The 20,112-nt window shown below is 51.2% G+C and overlaps 1 protein-coding gene across 5 annotated transcripts in view; it reads left to right on the forward strand.

Moving 5' to 3' along the window:
• Positions 1-20,112, forward strand: part of VASH2 (vasohibin 2) — a 55,279-nt gene that overhangs the window by 7,590 nt on the left and 27,577 nt on the right. For 3 of the 5 annotated variants that reach the window (XM_089312178.1, XM_089312176.1, XM_089312179.1), the window contains exons 2-5: positions 10,420-10,504; positions 10,677-10,773; positions 12,728-12,844; positions 13,350-13,780. In XM_089312178.1, the coding sequence (XP_089168304.1) occupies positions 13,505-13,780 (276 nt within the window). In that variant the 5' untranslated portion in view covers positions 10,420-10,504; positions 10,677-10,773; positions 12,728-12,844; positions 13,350-13,504. The remainder of the gene's footprint in view (positions 1-10,419; positions 10,505-10,676; positions 10,774-12,727; positions 12,845-13,349; positions 13,781-20,112) is intronic. The other 2 variants (XM_089312177.1, XM_070055296.2) reach the window with 1 other exon arrangement.

Genomic DNA, 20,112 nt, shown 5'->3' on the forward strand with positions numbered 1-20,112 from the left:
TTCCTGGCTTGTAGGTAGCCACTTTTGTGCCATGTCCTCACATGACTATTCTTGGTGTGTGTGCATGAAGGTAAGGGGACAGAGGGAGAGGGAGAGAGAGTGAGCACTCAGGGGTCCTTAGAAGGCCACCAATTCTTTCAGAACCTCACCCTTAGGACTTCGTTTATCCTTGACTTGTCTTTAGAGGCCTCATTTTTACATATACACTGTGGGTTGGGCTTCAGTAGATGACTTTATGGGGACACAGTTCACAGCAGTGCCACTTCTGGGGTTGTTGAGGGTGGCATAAATAAGCATGCAGGAAACACTCAGGACAGCCTCTGCCATGCCATGTGTTCTCAATAACTGTTAGCAATGATGTATGATAACAGTTGCATGAGTCAGCTTTTCTTCACTTTAACTAAAACACCTCAGAGGAGCTACTTACGTATTTTGGAGAATTCTGTTTCCTGCTTGGCCTCTGGCTGATCCAGAAGCAACCTGATCAATCAGAGGCTATCAAAGGTATCCAAACCCAGGAAACTCTGCTCAGTGGCAAGGCATGGTGGGGCTTGCACCCATCCAACCCAGGGAAGAGTATTCAACTCCAACCTCCGTATTCACAATGCAGATCTTCTGGAATTCACTAGACACACAGGTGTTGCTACCTGACTCAACCAGGGTGGTCCAGGTAGAGCTAAGATTAGCAGAGACAGCTCCCTTCCCGTCACATGGATTCCTGCACCTGTGTGTGACACAGAGCCTGCCCGGAGTAGCCCCTGCATAGTCCCAATCACACACCCCTCTCACCACCACTTTAAGACTTGCTCACCTGACTGCACAGGTCTGAGTCAGTGTGTTCCCACTTGCCACTGGGAACAAGGTGCTGTCTTGCTCAGCTCACTCATTTTTGTCTTCCAAAGAGCTGGAGGGCCAAAAGGTGAGCTGCCCTCCAACTCCGGCTTTCCCAAGGTGTTTAAGCTGTTGCTTTCTGGTGTGAATCTCATTGAGAAAGCCTCACAGGGGCCAAATCCAAGTGCAGACAACTCTGACTTATGATGGTTCAATCTATGACTTTTTGACTTTTCTAACAACAAAAGCAATACATATTCAATATAAACCATGCTTTGGATCTTAAATTTAGATCTTCTCCCCAGGCTGCTAAACGGGCAAGGTCCTCTTCTGTGCTCCTGGGCAGCACATGGAGCCACAGCTCCCAGTCAACCCCACAACCATGAGGGGCAGCAGCTGACACTCTTGCTGTGCAGTATGCAAAGAGTGACACAACCAGCTCTCTGCTGTGGCCTGGGAGTGCAGCGGAGGATGGCCCAAGTGCTTGGGCCCTGCACCCCATGGGAGACCAGGAAGAAGCACCTGGATCCTGGCTTCTGATCAGTGCAGTGCCGGCCGTGGTGGCCACTTGGGGGGTGAACCAACGGAAGGAAGACCTTTCTGTTTCTCTCTCACTATCTGTAACTCTACCTGTCAAAAAAAAAAAAAAAAAAAAAAGAGTGACATGAGATACTCAACACTTTAGTGTAATGTAGTTGGGGTTGGATGGGTTGGATGGGTTGGATGACTTTGCCCAACTTTAGGTTGCTGTTGGTGTTCTGAGGATATTTAAGGTAGACAAGGCAAAGCTAGGATGTTTAAATGCATATTTTACTTATGATGATTTCCCATGGAACACTGGGGAGTATCTGTAGTTGCAGGAAGGCTGTTTTCCTAGGAAGAGGCGGGCACAGGCATGAGTACATTGTTAAGGACAACAGGTCAGTGAAGGCCACCATTGGTAGAGAAGGCAGTCATTTAAACTACAGTTCATCCTCTTCTTCTCTGGGCAAAAAGGAGCTGGCATCCAAGAAAGTCTTAAATTTCTGCTTCCTCCGGCCAGATGTCCCCACAGCACCTTAGAACTCTGAGCTGCAGGGCTCACGGCACTGCCCATGGATGTCTTGGGCCCTGATTTCATCCTCTGCCCTGGTCTCAGCCCCTTAGTTTCTCCTCCTCCATGCTCCCCTTTCTTCAGCATCCCCTCTCCAGGGGATTGATCAGAGGCGTAAATGCATCTGAAACCCCAGGCTCCTCCCTGGAGGAGAAGCCTTGCAGCAATTGGACAGAAAACTCTTAATCATAAGGATGTCTGGAAGTTGTCTGTGATGGCCATGGAAGTCCATGTTTTCCCTGCTGCTAAGAAAGAAAAAGCAAAGAACTGGATGAAGGAAATTTTGGTTTAATTCTCGGTTCTGACACTTACTGTTACCTTATGCAGATTACCTAACCTTTTTTAAAAACATTATTTCTTTTACTTAGTTGAAAAGCAGAGAGACACAGAGGCAGACATATCCCATTCATTGGTTTACTCCCCAAATGCACACAACAGCCAGGCCTGGGACAGGCCAAAGCCAGAAGCTGGCAACTCAATCCAGGTTTCTAATGTGGATGGGCAAGGACCCAACTACTTGAGCCGTCGCCTCCCATGGCATACATTCACAGAAAGCTGGAATCGAGCATATAGCTGGGACCCCAAGCCAGGACTCTAATATGGGATGTGGGTGTCTGAGATGGCCTCTTAACTGCTACTGCAAACACCATCCCCTCAGCTTGGGCAAGTTATCTAACATTTTCAAACCCATATTCCTTCCTTTGTAAAATTGTAAGAAAATCTCACAGGATTATTATAGTGGACATTTGGTATGTTTTCTGCCTTCTTTTTTAATCTTCTCATTTGGAAATAATTTCAAACTTACAAAAAAGTGGCAAGAAAAAGAATCATGCAAAGAATGCCAGTATGTCCTTTACCCAGCTGCCTACCCCCTAGCCTTTTCCCTGCCTGTACTTCTATGTATATTTCCCTAAGAACAGTCTCTTACATCACCACAGTGTGCTTAATAATGGCAACAAGGTCAGCATAGATACCTTTATTCTAATCTAACTCTTATCTAATCTTACTGCTACTCTAATCTAATCTGTATTCCAGTTTTGCTGATTGGCCCAGTGATGTCATTTATGGTTTTTTCCCTGTAGGTCAAGATCCAGTGTACAGTCATCTACCACATTCAGTTGTCATATTTCTCTAATCCTCTTTTTCCTTTTAAAGCTTTCGTTGAGAGAGAGAGAGAGAGAAACCCTCATCTGCTGTTGCAGCCCCCAAAAGCCCGTAATGGCCAGAGGCCAAAGCCAGTAGGTGGGAGCTAAAACTTAGACTCCCAGGTGGGTGGCAGGGGCCATCACTTCCTACATGGGGATGTGGTGGGGGTGGAGCAGCATTAGCAGGAAGCTGGAACAGAGAGCTGAACAGGGCATTCAAGAGGTGACCTAACCATTGACCCAAAGGTCTATGCCAGTGACGTCTACCCTTAGCTTGTGGTTCCTGTACCCACTCTGGCTGCAAGTCAGCTCCAGTTAAAGGTCAGCTCACTCCATTGAGTGAGTTTCAGGCAGAGGGTGGCTGGGTTTGATTCTACCTCCTATTTTTCCCACCACTCCAGCATTCGGCCCAAGCTTCTGGATTCTTCAACAGAACCACTGGACAAGACTGGAATTCCATATGGGCTTGGTGCTAGGATTACTGGCCACTTTCCAAATCGGGACTGTAATGTCCAAAACCAGTGTTACTGAGCCACCCTACCAGGACCCCAGAAAACCCCTTTGGGTTATCGTGACACTGACGTCCGGGCAGGACTACAGGCCCCCTTGCCCAGACCCTGGCACTGCTCTGTAAGCTTGGGTAAGAGCCCACAACACCCCCAAGCTATCCCGGATGGGACCAGAAACCTGCTGTCCCTCCCTCCCTAAACTCACACCCTGGTATATGCTACTCACCTGTGGTACTGAGGGGGCTGCTGGCCTGAAGGCTCCGTGGGCAGGAGGCTGCAAAGAGGACGAGGTTAGGAGGTCCCGGTGAGCCTTCCTCAGCAGTGTCTAGTCCTCTTCAACCTGGAATACTTATGTAGCTTTTGTCTTTTTTTTTTTTTATTTTATGTATTAAAAGGCAGAGTTAGAGAGAGGGAGACACACACGCACACACACACACACACACAGAGAGAGAGAGAGAGAGAGAGAGAGAATGAGAATCTTCCATCTGCTGGTTCTCTCTGCAAATGGCCACCTGGCTAGGGCTGGGCCAAGTTGAAGCCAGGAGCCTGGAACTCCATCCAGGTTTCCCACATAGGTGGCGTTCTTTCTAGCTATTGGAGATTAGTAGCATATGTTGGTTACTAGCTTAAATTGTCTTCTAGTCTGGAGGGCTAGGCAGGCTGAAACTCTTCCAAATGTCATTTCCTTCCTGTGGCTTACTTGAGTTTCAACAGGCTTGTCCACTCTATTATTGGGTCAGCTCCTTTTGGCCATATGGTCCATAGCAAGAACCATTCTTACAAGCCCACAAAATAGGGCTTCCACCTCTTTCACCATAAAATGAGTCACTTGTTCTAAGGAAATGTATCAGACAACAGATCAATGGATAAGGCATCTGGTAACCTCGCAGATGGTAGTACTGAGTGAAGTGCTGTGAGCAGGGAAGGCAAACCTATATGCTATGTTTAAATTTATGTATTATGCTTTGTGTTTCTTTCACCCCTTGGTAGGATTGCCATAGGTGAGTTTGGGATGACCCTTGCATATACCTGTTTCCTCCAGGCGATCATTACTCGTATCCCTCTTCACTCTAAAAGTAGCCCAGTTTGGACAATAGTGACCCTCCCCCTAGGAACCATGATAAAGTAGCTAGAACCATGGGTCCCTGCAGAGGTTACCTTAATTTCCCCTCTATCTGACTATCCATTGTGAAACGTCCACTCTATTCACTATGGGAAACCTCATATGGCCCCTGTAATTCTGGGGTATCATCTCTACTTGTAGTGGGGAGCCCAGTTACACAAAGCTTTCTCCTTTCCATAAACTCTGGACTATGAGGATAGCCACTACCAAGTCCGCAACAAGCCTGCTCACTAGCACACACTTTGTTGCCTTGGTAAAAGGAGTGTCCTCTGGGCTGGCCTGGGGAACTAGTCAGGTGGAGGGTTCTTGAGCCACCCAGAATAAGTCCTTCTAATATCATCACATTTCTGAGTCTTCTGACTCCTTCCTCAATACTACATGACAAAGTTTGGCTTTTCTACTTTAGTAATGGCCATTCTTGAGACCAGCATTCAAACTTTCTTCTTAACAAAATTCTAGGACAAGCTGCAGGCATCCTTGCTAAAACATTGAACCCTACGTGCTAACAGAACACCCCCAAACCAGTGAAAGCTCCCAGGTGAGCTTTCTGCTTCAATGTCCCCAACCCCTTAGCCAGGTATACATCATAGGCTGAAAAGATAGAGACCCAGGTTATGTAGAGACGAAACACTTGGTAGAATGGTTGCTTGTAGTGACTTGCAAATCATACCCAGTGCCTACTGGTGATTCCATTGCTTTAAAGTCAAGTGTTGGGAAGAGAGAGAATGTCAGTGTGGGCGAGGGGGCCTCGTAGTGTTTAGCAAGGTTTTCAGATAAAGAGATGATCATAGAAAGGAATAACTAATATGTAAACATGTGGAAAAGAGTGGATTGAGTCCCCGTATTTGGGACTTTGCCTTGTTGGAAAAGACTGCTTCTAGACCCCAAACAGCACAAAGTAAGACTTCTTGCAAAAACAAAGTGATTCAGCCTACTCAGAGATCAGGTTAAGAGCATGGTCCCCTCACCCAAGCTTTTTGTTTCAAATAGCCTCAAGATGACCGTTGTCAGGTGAAACAGAAAAGCAAGGGGCATGGAAAGCAGTCAGACTTGAGAATCATGTTTAGGAGAGAAGTGTGGATGTGCCTGTTGCCGTATGGAGTGATCTACAAATAGAGAAGCAGCCTACTAAATTTGGGGGGAATGATGTGGCCAAAGGAATCAAACATGCAGCTTTTGAATTTTTTCAAATTTGACTTGTTAACCTTTAAAATAATTGTAAAGTTTCCAAATTCACACCATCATGCATTTGGCCTTAATAAGAGTTCTGCTGCCTCCTAACGGATGTGGCTGCTTCACTTGTGTCCCTAGAGGTCACAGACGAGAGAGAGCACAGTGAGAATCCACGGATAACCCAAGATAAAGAATCCTTCCAGAGAACAGAATCAGGGCCTAATCAAGGAACCCCACATCCACAGGTGGATTTACAAGGTCTGCTCCTTGCGGTTTCATAATTGACAAATCTCATTGACTGTTGTATTTTACCATTCTAGCCCTTTTTAAATGGCGGGGGGAACATCTTTTCTTAATTGAAGCTGTTCTGTCCATGCTTACCATTGTATGAAAGGTCTTCAAAAAGTTTATGAAGAGTGTGTATCATGAAAAACTATGCTTGGACTTCAACATTTTTTTTTTGCACCAAAATAAATTTGCCTTTCAATTCCATTTTTTCCACAGACTTTGGAAGCATGTTGCATATTTTGTGATGGTCATGTGGTTGACCTCTGGTCAGCTGGACTGCAAGCAGAAGTAATTTGGGGCCGGTGCTGTGGTGTAGCGGGTTAACGCCCTGGCCTGAAGCGGCAGCATCCTGTATGGGCACCGGTTCTAGTCCTGGCTGCTCCTCTTCCAATCCGGCTCTCTGCTATGGCCTGGGAAAGCAGTGGAGGATGGCCCAAGGCCTTGGGACCCTGCACTTGCATGGGAGACCCAGAGGAGGCTCCTGGCTTCGGATTGGCACAGCTCGGGCTGTTGCAGCCATCTGGGGAGTGAACCATTGGACAGAAGACCTCTCTCTCTGTCTCTCCTCTCTCTGTGTAACTCTGACTTTCAGGTAAATAAATAAATCTTTTTTAAAAAAGCTATTTAGTTTAATTTTTATTTCAAAGACAGACTGACACAGAGAGAAAGGTATAGAGATCTTCCATCTGCTGATTTACTCCCCAAATGCCCACAAGAGCTGGGGCTGGACCAGGCTGAATCCAGGAGCCAGGAATTCCATCCAGGTCTCCCATGCGGGTGGTAGGGATCATAGTACCTAAATCATCATCATCTGCCTCCCAGAGGTATGCAGTAGCAGAAGGCAGAGTAGCTGGGATTTGAACTATGTACTTTGATATGGGTCTTATCTGCTGTGCCATGCCGGCCCTGAAGTGGTAATTTTCAAACACGGGTTTCTGTTTGCCTGAGCTCCCTAGGATTGCAGCCAGGCCGGGGTTGCAGATGTGTTTCTCTGTAGAAGATGTGCGTTCATTGCTTCCAGACCCCCTTGGCTGTTATCAACCTGGCACCAGTGGAGCTTGGTTTTTCAGCCAGGGTTTTCCTCAACTGACTGAGTAGAATCAGTTCAATGCAAGATCAGACACATAGTTAGAGATTTGGGGAAAAGCTTTTTTTTTTTTTTTTTTGGACAGGCAGAGTGGACAGTGAGAGAGAGAGACAGAGAGGAAGGTCTTCCTTTGCCGTTGGTTCACCCTCCAATGGCCGCCGCGGCCAGCGTGCTGCAGCCGGCGCACCGCGCTGATCCGATGGCAGGAGCCAGGTACTTCTCCTGGTCTCCTATGGGGTTCAGGGCCCAAGCACTTGGGCCATCCTCCACTGCACTCCCTGGCCACAGCAGAGAGCTGGACTGGAAGAGGGGCAACCGGGACAGAATCCGGCACCCTGACCGGGACTAGAACCCGGTGTACCGGCGCCGCAGGCGGAGGTTTAGCCTAGTGAGCCGCAGCGCCAGCGAAAAGCTGTTTTTATTATGCAACTTTTTTTCCATTCACGATTTAAACTGAAATCAACAAGTTGCTTTTGTGGTTTCCCTGTGCTGACTGGACCTTTAGCCATTCTCAGTGTCAATTTGTAACATATTTATTGAGAGCATTAGATAGCATAATGCATGTCAAGTGCTTTGATTGTGCTTGGTGTGAAAGAACAGCTCAATAAATGTCACTTTTCTCTTTGTTTATTTGGCAAGACCTACCCCCAAAACAATTAAGGAACAATACAAAGCAATGTGTGAATAGGTGACAGTTCATGTGGTTCTGATACTATCATGAAATATGCAGCTACCTCAAAAGGCTTGTAGAAAATGGAATTAAAAGATGTTTAATTTGTTGCAAAAAAAATTGAATTCATGCATAATTTTTTCAGAGGATACATTTTCCATGAGCATTTTGAAGCCCCCTCATGTGTGGAAAATATCCTTTGGGCAAGTGAGAGCTAAAGAACGTATCCTATTTTTCTAAGACTACCCTCTCTCCTTAAGTCCCTAGAACTCCAGGACTGATAAAGCTCATGATTTATAGAATACCAGTGTTGATATTTAGTGACAGGTTCAGCATGAAGGTAACTTCCCTCATGGGGCAGATCATAAACCCTGAACACATGGGTTGAATGGTGGATGCCAGCCCCATTTGGGGTGTGTGTTAGTTTGCTAGAGCTGCCATAATCAAGTGCCCTGGACAGAGCAGCATCAACAGCAATTGATTATCTCACACTCTGGGAAGCCAGAAGTCAGAGGTCAAGACACGAGCAGGCCCCTGCTAGGCGCCAGGGCAGGATCTACTCCAGGCCTCTCCGGGCTTCTGGCAGCTCCTTGGCCTGTGGTATCTGAACTCCAGTCTTCCCATGGGTTCTCCTGTGCACATGTCTGTTGCTGCATCCAAAATTTCCCTTTTTATGAGGACATCTGTCATCTTGGATGGCTGGAGCCCAACCTCCTGCAGTATGACCTCATCTTAAGTACAGCTTCCATGACACTATTTCCAAATAAGTCCATGTTCTGAGGCATGGAGGGTAGAACTTCAACATGAAAATTTGGAGAGGGAACATGATTTAACTCATAACTGGGTGATCTTCCTCATGCTGCCAAGGGAGGTAGAGAGAAACTTCCAGTTTCCAGGTGTGAACTGCCTACTCCTATTCCCTTTCAGATTTTTCTTTCTCCCTCCATATACTCATGACTCTATTTTTTTTTAAGATTTATTTATTTATTTGAAAGGAAAAGTGACAGGGTTGGGGGGGGGGGATGAGGGAGACAGAGAGACATACAGATGAGAGATCTTCCATGCACTGGCTTACTCCCCAAATGCCTGCAACAGCTGAGGCTGGGCCAGACCTAAGCCAGGGGCTGTGAACTCCATCCAGGCCTCCCATATGGATGACAGGAACCCAAATACTTGAGCCATCATCTGCTGCGTACCAGGGTATATGTTAGCAGGATGCTGGATCAGAAGTGGAAGAGCCAGGACATGGATTCTGTGATGGGATCCCAAGTGGAAGCTAAACCCACTGTCCCACAATGCCCACCCCATCATATCTTGTTTTAAATGCATGCCCCTTTCCCTGGACTGTTGCGGTATTTTCTCAGTCTTGACTTCCAGTGAGCTATGCTGGGAATAGATATCTCCCGATCTGTTTGTGTAACTGTCTCAGATTAAGGCCCAGCTAACATGTACTGGGCCCTTGTAATGTATTTTCATAACCTTCTACTCTGAATCCTCACCATGTCCTTCTGCAGTAGAATTATCTCTACCTTGTAAGGCAAATAAGGCTCAGAGACATTGAGTAACTTGCCCAAAATTGCACCATCAACAAGTAGTAGAGCTAGAAATAGGATCCATTAGGGTAGGATTTGGTTTCACTTTGTGAACACAGTAGCTGGCACTTGAATAATGAGATGCTATCTGAATCCAGTTCTTATCACTCCCAACCTTTCCAAGACACTTCTCTGCTGTACCAGTGGTTACGTCAGTGCCTAGAAGTGGCCTTGTTCAGATCACAAACGGATCTTGTCCCACTGCATTTGTGTGTAACAGCTGGGTCACTCTTACTAACAACCAGAGCTTCCTACACTCACAAATCTGGCTGGCCTTGGTTCATTTGGGGGTTGTATGACACAAGATACACAAGGAAATGGAGAACAGAGTTGCCTCAGCCCTGCAACCCCACACAACCTTCAAATGCAAAGGATTCTGGACCAATGAGCCCTTGAACTCCATGAAGCCTTCCCTGGAAGGACGCAGTTCACTTCAAAAGTCTCCCTAGCACCTGCTTAGAAAGTAACCACATCTCACAAGGTGTCTTCTTATGCTGTGTTGTGCCACCCCTGGGGAAGAGAGAATAGACAATTGGAATATGGGACGTTTTTAAAAAAGATTTATTTCTTTGAAAGACCACAAGAGAGAGAAAGAGAGGGAGAGAGAGAGAGGAAAGAGAGAGCTCTTCCACGTGCGTGTTCACTCCACAAATGCTCACAATGCCTGGGCTGAGCCAGGCCAAAGTCAGGAGCCTAGAACTCCAAAGGGGTCTCCCACAAGGATGGCAGGGGCCAACTTCTGCTGTTTTCCCAGGTGCACTAACAGAGAGCTGAATCAGGCAGAGCAGCTGGAATCCCGCTAGTGCTCTGATATGGGATGCATCACAGGCGGTGGCTTAACTGGCTCAGCCCCAGCCCCAAATATTGGAGATTAGCAGCAAAACCTTCACCCCCGCCCCAACTTTCAGGGACTCCTGAAATGCTTGCAGGCACAGATGAACCAACAGCCCTCTTGGATCCCCAGGATTTTCTTCCAGCTACAGCAGGACTCAGGTAATTGTGGTTGTTTGTACTTGACCTGAGTGGGGACACTGGGAAGTGATTCCAGGGAAGGTGATCTTTGCCGTTCTTGGATGTTCACCAACTGCTCTGTTCACTGGAGCTCTGAGAGAGCTCGCTGTCCTCCTGAGTGGCATCAGGCCAGTGTTTCCTCCTCTGCCCACAGGTCTGCAGCCTGAAATTCTAAATTGACTTAACTCCAGGCAAGTGTGGACAAAGGGCAGATTGCAAGATAAGTGGGAAAAGAAGGAAATCTGTTCCAGGTGAGAAAAGCGATCTCTCTCGGAGGCCTGTTTTCTTTCCATCTGTGAACGGTGAGGGCATCGTTTCTGATTGTTTTCTCAGGTGTGCTTGCTCCAGTTGAATTGTCCAGGTGATTCCATGCATCGGCCCGCTTCCTGTGATAACCTAACTTCTTCTCAGTACTGAAACCACAAAGTCCTAGGCACGGCTTTCTCACGGTTAGGCCCAGAGTCCAGGCCTGGTCACCCAGCTATGCCCCGCTTAGCCCCTGTTGGCACTGGCCCCTCACCCGCCCTCCAGTGGAGGAGGATTCCAGCTCTGTCACTGGCGGTGTGTAGGGTTCAGTCCCCCAGAAACCGATCTGCTACCAGCGACTCTTTGACCACACTGATGGTCAGGGCTGGTCAGGCCTGTGGAAGCTGCCTGGAGTTTAAGAGGCAAGGTCTTGGGGCCAGCGCTGTGGCATAGTGGTAGAGCCACCATCTGCAGTGCCAGCCTCCCATATGGGCACTGGTCTGAGCCCCCACTGCTCCACTTACGATCCAGCTCTCTGATGTGGCCTGGAAAAGCTGTGGAAGATGGCCCAAGTCCTTGGGCCCTTGTATCTGCATGGGAGACCCAGAAGAGGCTCCTGGCTTCTGATCGGCTCAGCTCCAGCCATTGCAGCTATCTGGGGAGTGAACCAGTGGATGGAAGACCTCTCTCTCTGCCTCTGTCTCTCTGTAATTCTTTCAAATAAAATAAATCTTGGGGGAAGAAAAAAAAAAAAAAAAGAGGAAAGGTCTTATGGCTGGTTCCTAAGTGTCCACAGGACAGCAAGTCAGGAAATCCCAGAAACTCAGAGCCAGAACAAGCCTTGGGGAGTGAGGGTTCTGCTGTCCTTTTCAGAAAGAGAAGCAAAGGCTGGGCCCAGGGCAGCAGCTTGTCCAGGGTCACACTGCTCAGGCAAGTGATTCACCCTGACCCACCTTGCCTTGCTCTTAAAAAAAATTATTTGAACTGTAGAGTGACAAGAGACAGAGAGAGTTCACTTAATGGAGGCAAGAGCCAGGGGCAGGGCCGGGCTGAAGCCAGGAGCCAGGAGCTCCATCCTGGTCTCCCACATGGGTGGCAGGAGCCCCAAAGCACTTGAGCCAGCATCTGCTGCCTCCCAGAATATTAGCAGGAAGCTGGATGGGAAGCGGAGCAGCCAAGCCCGGAACTGGCACCGGGATATGGGATGCTGGCATTGCAAGCCGCGGCCACTCTTCTCTTTCTTTAAAAAATAGAAACAAAAACCAGGCAGCTTTAAGGACAAGGCGTTTCCTCAGTGGGTGCGGAAGGGCGCCCACCTCCCCAGGCGTCTCTCCGACGCTCCGCTCACTCGTGGCTGTGGCAGTCAGGGCCTGCCTGATCCCCCGAGCTTTCATTCTCATCTCAGCTTCGCTTTCAAGGGCCTTTATTAAACATGACTGACATCTGGGCATCCGAGGCTAGGCCCACTTGTTAACTGGGGAGGAATTTGCAATATGGGATTTCATACAACAAAAAAAGATGAAATCTTATGCATTCAGGTGAGCAGCCCCGGCCCGAACCACCCACCACGCCGGGTGAGGGCAGGAGTCTGTGTCCGGCCCTTCTCCGTAGGGGACGCTGCTCTAACCGCTCCCTCGGGGTCACTCCTCGGAGGCCCGCTGCGCCTCACAGTGGCGGACCCTCGCAGTGCGCTGGGGACACGCGGCCTGGAGTCCCACGGACCGACGCCGCATGGAGCTCTGCGGGGATCCGGAACGCTGCCGCGCTCGGATTTCGCGTGGCCGCCCAGCTTCTGCTACGCACGGCCCCTCCCGCCCGGCCTCCCCGAGCCAATCGCAGAGCGGCGGAGCGCGGGGTTGTGGCGACCCGAGCCCGGGCCCCGCCCCTCTTTGTTGCGGCGGCCAATGGGCGCCTGCGGAGCGTCGGCGGCTGCCCGGGTGACTCGGTTATATGTCACAGGGTAGCACTCGAGAATGGGACATGGAATGAGGCGACGGCAATCTCCGCAGCAGCAGCAGCCCCCGCAGCCCCCGCCGCCCGGGGAGGCCCCGCGGCGATGAGTCCCGCTGTCCCGAGGTGGGTTCCGGCGCTGCAGCCGTCCCGTCCGCTGCGTCCCGTCCGCAGCCCGTGCCCGGGGCTCCCGGCGCTGGAACTCGGACCGGAGCCGGGAGCAGCCCCTTTCGCTGGAACCCGGGCCCCGGGGGCGGGGGGCGGGACGGGCCTTGCCCCGCCGGGGTCCGGGAGGGCTTCCCGGAAGACCCAGAGCCCCCTCGCTAGCCCGGGCTGCCGCAGCGCCCTCGCGCCGGCCCGGGGCGCTCATGTGCCGGCCCGTGCGGGGCTCGGCCGCGCCTGGGCAGCAGGGGGTGGGATCTCGCGGGGCATGTCCACTCCCACCTCCGTCGTTAGGTGCATCTGGAGCTGGGTGGCCAATTCCGAGCCGCCTTTCTGGGGGAATCGCAGGGCGGGAACTCGGGTTCAGTTCCTAAAGGGTTTGCCGCGTGCGGGGCGGGGCGAGGGGACATGGCCGTGTTGCTCCAGGGGTCCACTTAGCCGCGGTGTCTGCTGTCCCCGCTGATTCCAGGCACGGCCCGTGAGCGGGGAGCCCCTTCGCGTCCTGCCGCAGCGAGAGGCATGGAGAAGGCCGCCCCCGCGGGGCGCTGATCCCCGCCGCCCGCCCGCACACGCCCCCTGCCGCCGCAGCCGCAGCAGCCACGCGCCCCCCGCCCCGGCCCGGCCATGACTGGCTCCGCCGCCGACACTCACCGCTGCCCCCACCCCAAAGGCGCCAAAGGCACCCGGTCCCGGAGCAGCCACGCGCGGCCGGTGAGCCTCGCCACCAGCGGGGGCTCAGAGGAGGAGGACAAAGACGGCGGGGTGCTGTTTCACGTTAACAAGAGCGGCTTCCCCATCGACAGCCACACCTGGGAGCGCATGTGGATGCACGTGGCCAAGGTGCACCCCAAGGGGGGCGAGATGGTGGGCGCCATCAGGAACGCCGCCTTCTTGGCAAAGGTTAGTGGCTTGGGGCTGGGGCGGAGGGTGGTGTGTGTGTGTGAGTGTGTGTGCGCGCGCGAGCAGTGATGGGACCATTTCCCTCTGTGCAGAGCAAACAGAGGCCATCTCCGTTTTCCTCCTCTGCCACAACTCCCCTCCCCGTCCCGTGCCTCCCGCCAGCCCTTTTCTTAATTGAGAAGTTTGCCTTGGAAGCCTTAGAAATGGGTTGGGGAGCTCAGGGACTTGTCTTCCTGGGATTGTGTGGTGGGCTTGTGCCAAGGTTTCTCTGACTCTCCAGCCAAACTCTTAGTTACTCACCCCCATGTGCATCCCGCAGCGAAAGGCAGAGCCACCAGGTTGCACCGGCCTTGCCAAGGATGCATGAACCCTGGGCTCCCACTCTTTGCAGTCTGCTACTCCTCCCCCTCCCTCCCCAGCGAGTGGTTTATTAAGCTGTGAATGAATTTATAATCAGCCAGTCAGATTTCTCAGTGTGAATCATTTCTACACATTTTGCCAATTTTTTTTTTTCATGACAGTGACTTTCCCCTCTGAAACTTGCAAAATAGCGAACTGTCTCACTGTCTCACTTCCCGGCTTATCGAGGCTCCAAGCAAAAAGGAAGTTTTGGCTATGGCTTGAAAGGGACTTTCCAGCACACATGATAAATTAGTCCCATTGGATAGAGAAGGAGGCTGGGGAGTGAAAGCTTGTGGGTTGGTTGTGTGTGTGTTGTCTGTTTTTTTACCTTGAAGAGAAGCCAGTGGGCCCACTGGGCTTGGTGGCCAAGGATCTCATTACAGAGGGAGGCGGAAGTTCCCTGGTGAGAGTGGCTTCCTTGTTAGAGGAGACATCCCACTGGAGGGGCTGCAGAGCACCGGCCACAGCTGGGTGGATGGGTCCCTGAGCCCCGGGGGCACTTGCATGACTGCAAAGATTCCTGGGCAGGACTAGGAATGCCAGACACAAGACCTGGAAGGCCATCTGGTCACGTCACCAGGCTGGGGACAGCTGAGCATCTGAGCCTGCAGGCCAGGAAGCTGTGTGTGTGTGTGTGTGCGTGTGTGCACATGTGCACGCCCTTGGCGATGTGACAGCCTCTGAACTTCTGTTGTAGTCAGGTACCGTGGGTTATTACTCTGCAGGTCAAAGAGATCTTGCTGGTGCCAGTGGACTCTTGCCTGCCTCAGCGTCAACTGTAATTACCCTGCTCAGCTCTCCGTGCACGTGAGAACAGGGCTGTTTCTCATTTGCAGTTCTGCTTGCAGAATCTTTCCTTACTTAAGAGCTCGGAGCCCTTCCACCTGGCAGAGGGGTCGGCCCAAGGAACAGAGGCCGGATCCTGCTGTGCTGCCTGTCTTTCATTCTTTCAAGATTTATTTATTTATCTGAAAGTCAGAGTTACACATTAAGAAAGAGAGAGAGAGGTCTGCCTTCTGCAGGTTCATGCCTCAGATGGCTGCAATGGCCAGAGCTGGGCCGATCTGAAGCCAGGAGCTTCTTCCCGGGTTTCCCATGTGGGTTCAGGGGCCCAAGGACTTGGGCCATCTTCTGCTGCTTTCCCAGGCCATAGCAGAGAGCTGGATCGGAAGTGGAGCAGCCAGGACTCGAACCAGCACCCATATGGGATGCCGGCACTTCAGGCAGCATCTTTACCTGCTACGCCACAGCGCCGACGCCCGTGCTGCCTTTCTAACTCACAGCCTCAGCACTGACCCCGCCTCTACTGTGCGTGTGGGAACCCCTTTCTCTGTGTGGGAATCATGGAATTTTAGTACAGCAAAGCCCCTTCCTCTAAAGACCACAGGCAGCGGAGAGCTTGCTGCCTCACCTGGAAGCTTTCAGGCCTGGCCACATGTGGTTGTGGGGCAGCTCTTTCCTTAGACTGAGCACAGTCCTGCCTCATCCCTGAGGTCCCCCGTCACCTGCGCTGCCCTTCGAGCTTCCTTTGCGACTCACAGCTCCCTTGCGTGTTGAGACAGCTCTTAAGGTGGAAGGGATTCACGGGGTGGGGGGAGAATTAAGGGACTGAATTCTAGTCTTGGTTGTGCTACATCCATTGTTGTGACCTAGGCCACTCCCTGGCTTCAGTTTTCCCCTCTATAAAATGGGAGTAGACCAGCTTTTGTGTCAGGTTCTTTCCAGCTCTGACACCCTATGTATGATGCTGCCGTGCGGACACTGGAGGAGTGCCACTCTGAGCCCCGAGAACTGCGGCATTGTCCTTCGTCTTCTTTGTCCGCAGGTAGCTCCTTTCACCCTTTCTTGTGTGTCGTGGGTTCAAGACCCGCTCGCTCTCTCTAGGGCCATTGCTGGTTTAGCATCAGCGAGTCCCTAAAACAAGCCCATCTGCAACACAGTGTGTTTCCTGTCTAAATGTCGCCTGACATGATGAGCACGTGCTTTGATGTGATGAGACCTGTGCTTTGATGTGTCGATGGTTGTAGCTGAATGCTGTGTTCTTTAAAAATGTGTTCACATTTTTTAAAATACATCAGCCACCTCAGACTGTGCCCTTATGGTGATCTAAAGGTCAGGTGACAGCTGTTTCTAAACCAGGAGCACAAATGTGGGCAGTTGGTTTTTGAACCTAAATAAAGAACATAACATCTCTCTCTTGTGTTGCATCTCAGTGGTTGACTCTCCCTCCCACCACCTGGTCACCCCTCTGCCCTGACATTCCCCAAACCCTTACCCTGCCAGGGTCCTGAGATGGGAAAGGGCTCAAAAGCCCCCACGGCCAGGGACCACTCCTCTCCTATTCGAGGTTGGTCCTGTGCTCAGCTGCGCATGCTCCTTCTCCAGGGGCCCAGTCCTTTCCTCCTTCAGCCAAACCAGGGTCTTGGTGAGGAATTCGCACAGGAGAGGGCTGGGGGGTGGTAGAAGCAGTGGGGAGCTCCAGAGAGATTAACCCATGTGGTGACTGTGGACTCGGAGGCAGAGGAAGTGCCGGGGGGGAGGTGTCCAGCCACGAGGAGGACTGAATGGCCCTTAGAGGACAGGACATTCCGCTGGCTTCAGTTCTGCCTGCGCCTGCTCTGTGTTCCTCCTCCTCCTCCCTCTGTGACTGCAGGACTCTCCTCTGGGGGCGCCTGGGTCTACAGGTAGCACTTGACCAGGTCCAAGAGCTCTTCAGGGGTGTCTGAAGGACACAGCAAGGATTGGAGGGTCTAGGGGGATGAGACGGGGCAGCACAGGGAGAGGAAGGCCCGGAGGAAGACAGCCGGGTAGCCTCAGAAGCAGGCCCTCCTGTTTCTTCACTGGTTGGAGCTGGACGCTCCCTGGGGCAGAAAACCAGGGTAGATTCAACAGGAAACATCCATTAGTTTCTTGCAGATTTCACTTTCGGTGCCCCATTCTGCTGTTCGTTCCAGATTGGGAAAGATGAGGGCACTTCAAAAGGTTCTTAGAAAATGAGTGCAAAACATTTTTGAAACCCATACATAGTTTTTAATAATATGTGTTTTCAGGGCCTGCCTCTCTTGGAGCACACCTCCAGGCAGCTTTGGCAGGAGAATTCTAACTTAAATAAATCTGGCTTTTCTCTCTTTCAAAAAAAAATGTATTTTAATGAACTTTTTGAAGACCCTCTCCCTCATATGCATGGATTTCCAATTTGTTTGGAAGACAGAGTTACAGAGAGAGGTAGAGACAGAGAAAGAAAGACGTCTTCTATCCACTTGTTCATTCCCAAATGGCCACAATGACTGAAGCTGGGCCTCTCTGAAGCCAGGCACCAGGAGCTTCTTCTGGGTCTCCCTCGTGGGTGCAGGGGCCCAAGGACTTGGGTCATCCTCCACTTCTTTCCCAGGTCGTAGCAGAGAGCTGGATCAGAAGTGGAGCAGCCGTGACTGGAACTGGCACCCATATGGGATACTGGCACTGCAGGCTGGGGCCTTAACCCGCTGCACCATAGCTCTGGCCCTTCCAATTTTTTTTTTTTTTTTTTTTGCACCAAAATAAGCTTATCTTTTAATTCCTTTTTTCCATGAACTTGTTGGAATAGCCTTGCCTTTTGTTTGGAGGTATGAGCTTTGAAGGACAAGCGTTGGCAACTTAAGACTTTGCTGCAGTCAGGGTTCCACTCCTGCAGCTGCTGGCCCTCACCAGTGACTCCCCCCTCCCCTACCCTAGATTCAGAACCATCGTCTGTCCATCCTGCTCAGCCCAAAGTTGTGACCCCAGGACCTCTGTCCCTGGATAGTTTCCTGGCTGGCCCTGGTCCAGGAACCGGGGCCTGTCCTGAGCTGTGGATGCTGTTCCGTGGCTCTTCCTGTGGGGAGCAATCCGGACTGGACTGAGTTACTGGAATTAAGACTTATTCTATGCATCTGCTCTCCCACAATATGGCGCTGGGAGAGAAGTAAACAGCTTCCGCACAGCTGCCTCCAGTTCAGCTAATAAACTGTAGGACTTGCTCCTGATTGGAGGAGAGCAGCGTACTCGGCGTGTGGGCAGCCGAGTTGGGATTGGCGGAGGAGGACTATAAAGGAGGAGAGAGACGGCATGCACAGGGAACATCTAAGGGGAACATCTAGCTGAAGGAACACCTGTGCAGCCCCCGAGAAAGCCGGCCGGCGGTGTGCCGCTCCCCTGCGGAAGTGGGGAATGCGGCCAGGGGGAACTGCCCTTCCACGGAGGTGGAAGGGATAGTAGCCAACCCGGGAAGAACCAGCAGCAAACCCGGGGAGGGCCGAGCAGACGAAAGAACAGCACAGGGTCCTGTGTCGTTCCTCCACGAAGAGGGGGAGCGACACTTCCAGGTGGCCAGAGAAGAGTTTTTTCCTGCCTGGAACCCATGCAGTATATTTCTCAGAGTGGGGATGTCAACAAACATGCATTGCTTTCTCTCTCTCTCTCTTTTTTTTTTTTTTTAATTTTTTTGACAGGCAGAGTGGACAGTGAGAGAGAGAGAGAGAGAGAGAAAGGTCTTCCTTTGCCGTTGCTTCACCTTCCAATGGCCGGCGCACCGCGCTGATCCGAAGGCAGGAGCCAGGTACTTATCCTGGTCTCCCATGGGGTGCAGGGCCCAAGCACTTGGGCCATCCTCCACTGCACTCCCTGGCCACAGCAGAGAGCTGGCCTGGAAGAGGGGCAACCGGGACAGAATCCGGCGCCCCGACTGGGACTAGAACCCGGTGTGCCAGCGCTGGTTTCTTCTTGTTCCTGTTAAAGACTGCCAGGGCCTGGGTTTTTTGCTGCTTCTCTGATTCCTTGCTTGGCCTCCCCCATCTCTCCCAGGTGGCAATGGCACTTGTGCCCCTTCCTCATCACTTCCCTGTTTGCTTCCGATAGCTTGGTGGTGTTTGGCAAGAATGCCGTGGGAGAGAGACTGTCTGCAAACTCTTGCTTGTGGTTTGTTTCATTCTTCTTCCTCTTAGCCATCTTCCTGTCCTCTCCACTCCCTCCTCCCCCGTTCGGCCTCCCAGGGCCCCCACCCCGGGTGGTAGGCCCAGCGTCTGTCTGGAGAGGTTGCTTTTGGTCTGTTCCCTTCAGATTCTGCCTGCGTCAGCTGCTCTGTGGCTTGCAAAGCAGGATGCAGGGGGCAAGAGGTGAGAGCCTTGAGGGGGAGGGCCAGGGACAATCAGCACTGGAGTTTTAGAAAGTCATTGGTGAAATCTGGTAGGTGAAGAGCATGAGGAGGGACTTCTGGGTCCCCAGTTAGGGAGAAGAGAGGGGGCTGTGCCCTGGGCCTTTCCTAAGAAGGTTGCACCATGAGTGTTCCTGTCAGTGCTGGGAGGGCATCTGTGCAGCTCTGGGCACCTGCTCTTCAGAACATCTCCACTACAGTGGTCACTGAGGAGTGATGGTGTATGGTGGCCTTCGTCAGCACTTCTTAAACGAATAGTGAACTTGAACTTTTGTTTTTCAAACATTTATTCCGTTTGCATTTCTTTTGTGAATTGTCTTTCCAAAGCCTTTGTAGTGTCTGTAAAATGTACATTACCTACAACTTAGCACTGTGGCTGCCTTTGAGAGCAGAGTTCTAAGGCATCAAGTCTGCCCACGTGGATTTGCCACTGTCTTCACCACCTTTCTCCAGGGCTTTCTCCTCTTCCTCCATTGAAACTTTGTACCCAGTAGACACTGGCTTCCTATTCTCCTTTTCCCTGCTGCCAACCACTCCAACTTCCTGTCTCTATGAATTTGACAATTCTAGGAACCTCATGTGAGGGAATCATGATTGTCTTGTTTCACTTTCGACAAGTAAGTGTACCCTTCCTTTTTTAGGCTAAATAACAATCCTGTTACATGTATAACTTCATGCCACATTTCTTTTTCATTCATTCATCCATTGGTAGATACTTGGATTGCTTCCACGTTTTAGCACTATTTGTTTTTCATTGAGG

Source organism: Oryctolagus cuniculus, chromosome 13, assembly GCF_051225735.1.
Source record: "Oryctolagus cuniculus isolate XC-2025 breed Fujian yellow rabbit chromosome 13, ASM5122573v1, whole genome shotgun sequence".
In the NCBI taxonomy this organism is placed as follows: Eukaryota; Metazoa; Chordata; class Mammalia; order Lagomorpha; family Leporidae; genus Oryctolagus; species Oryctolagus cuniculus.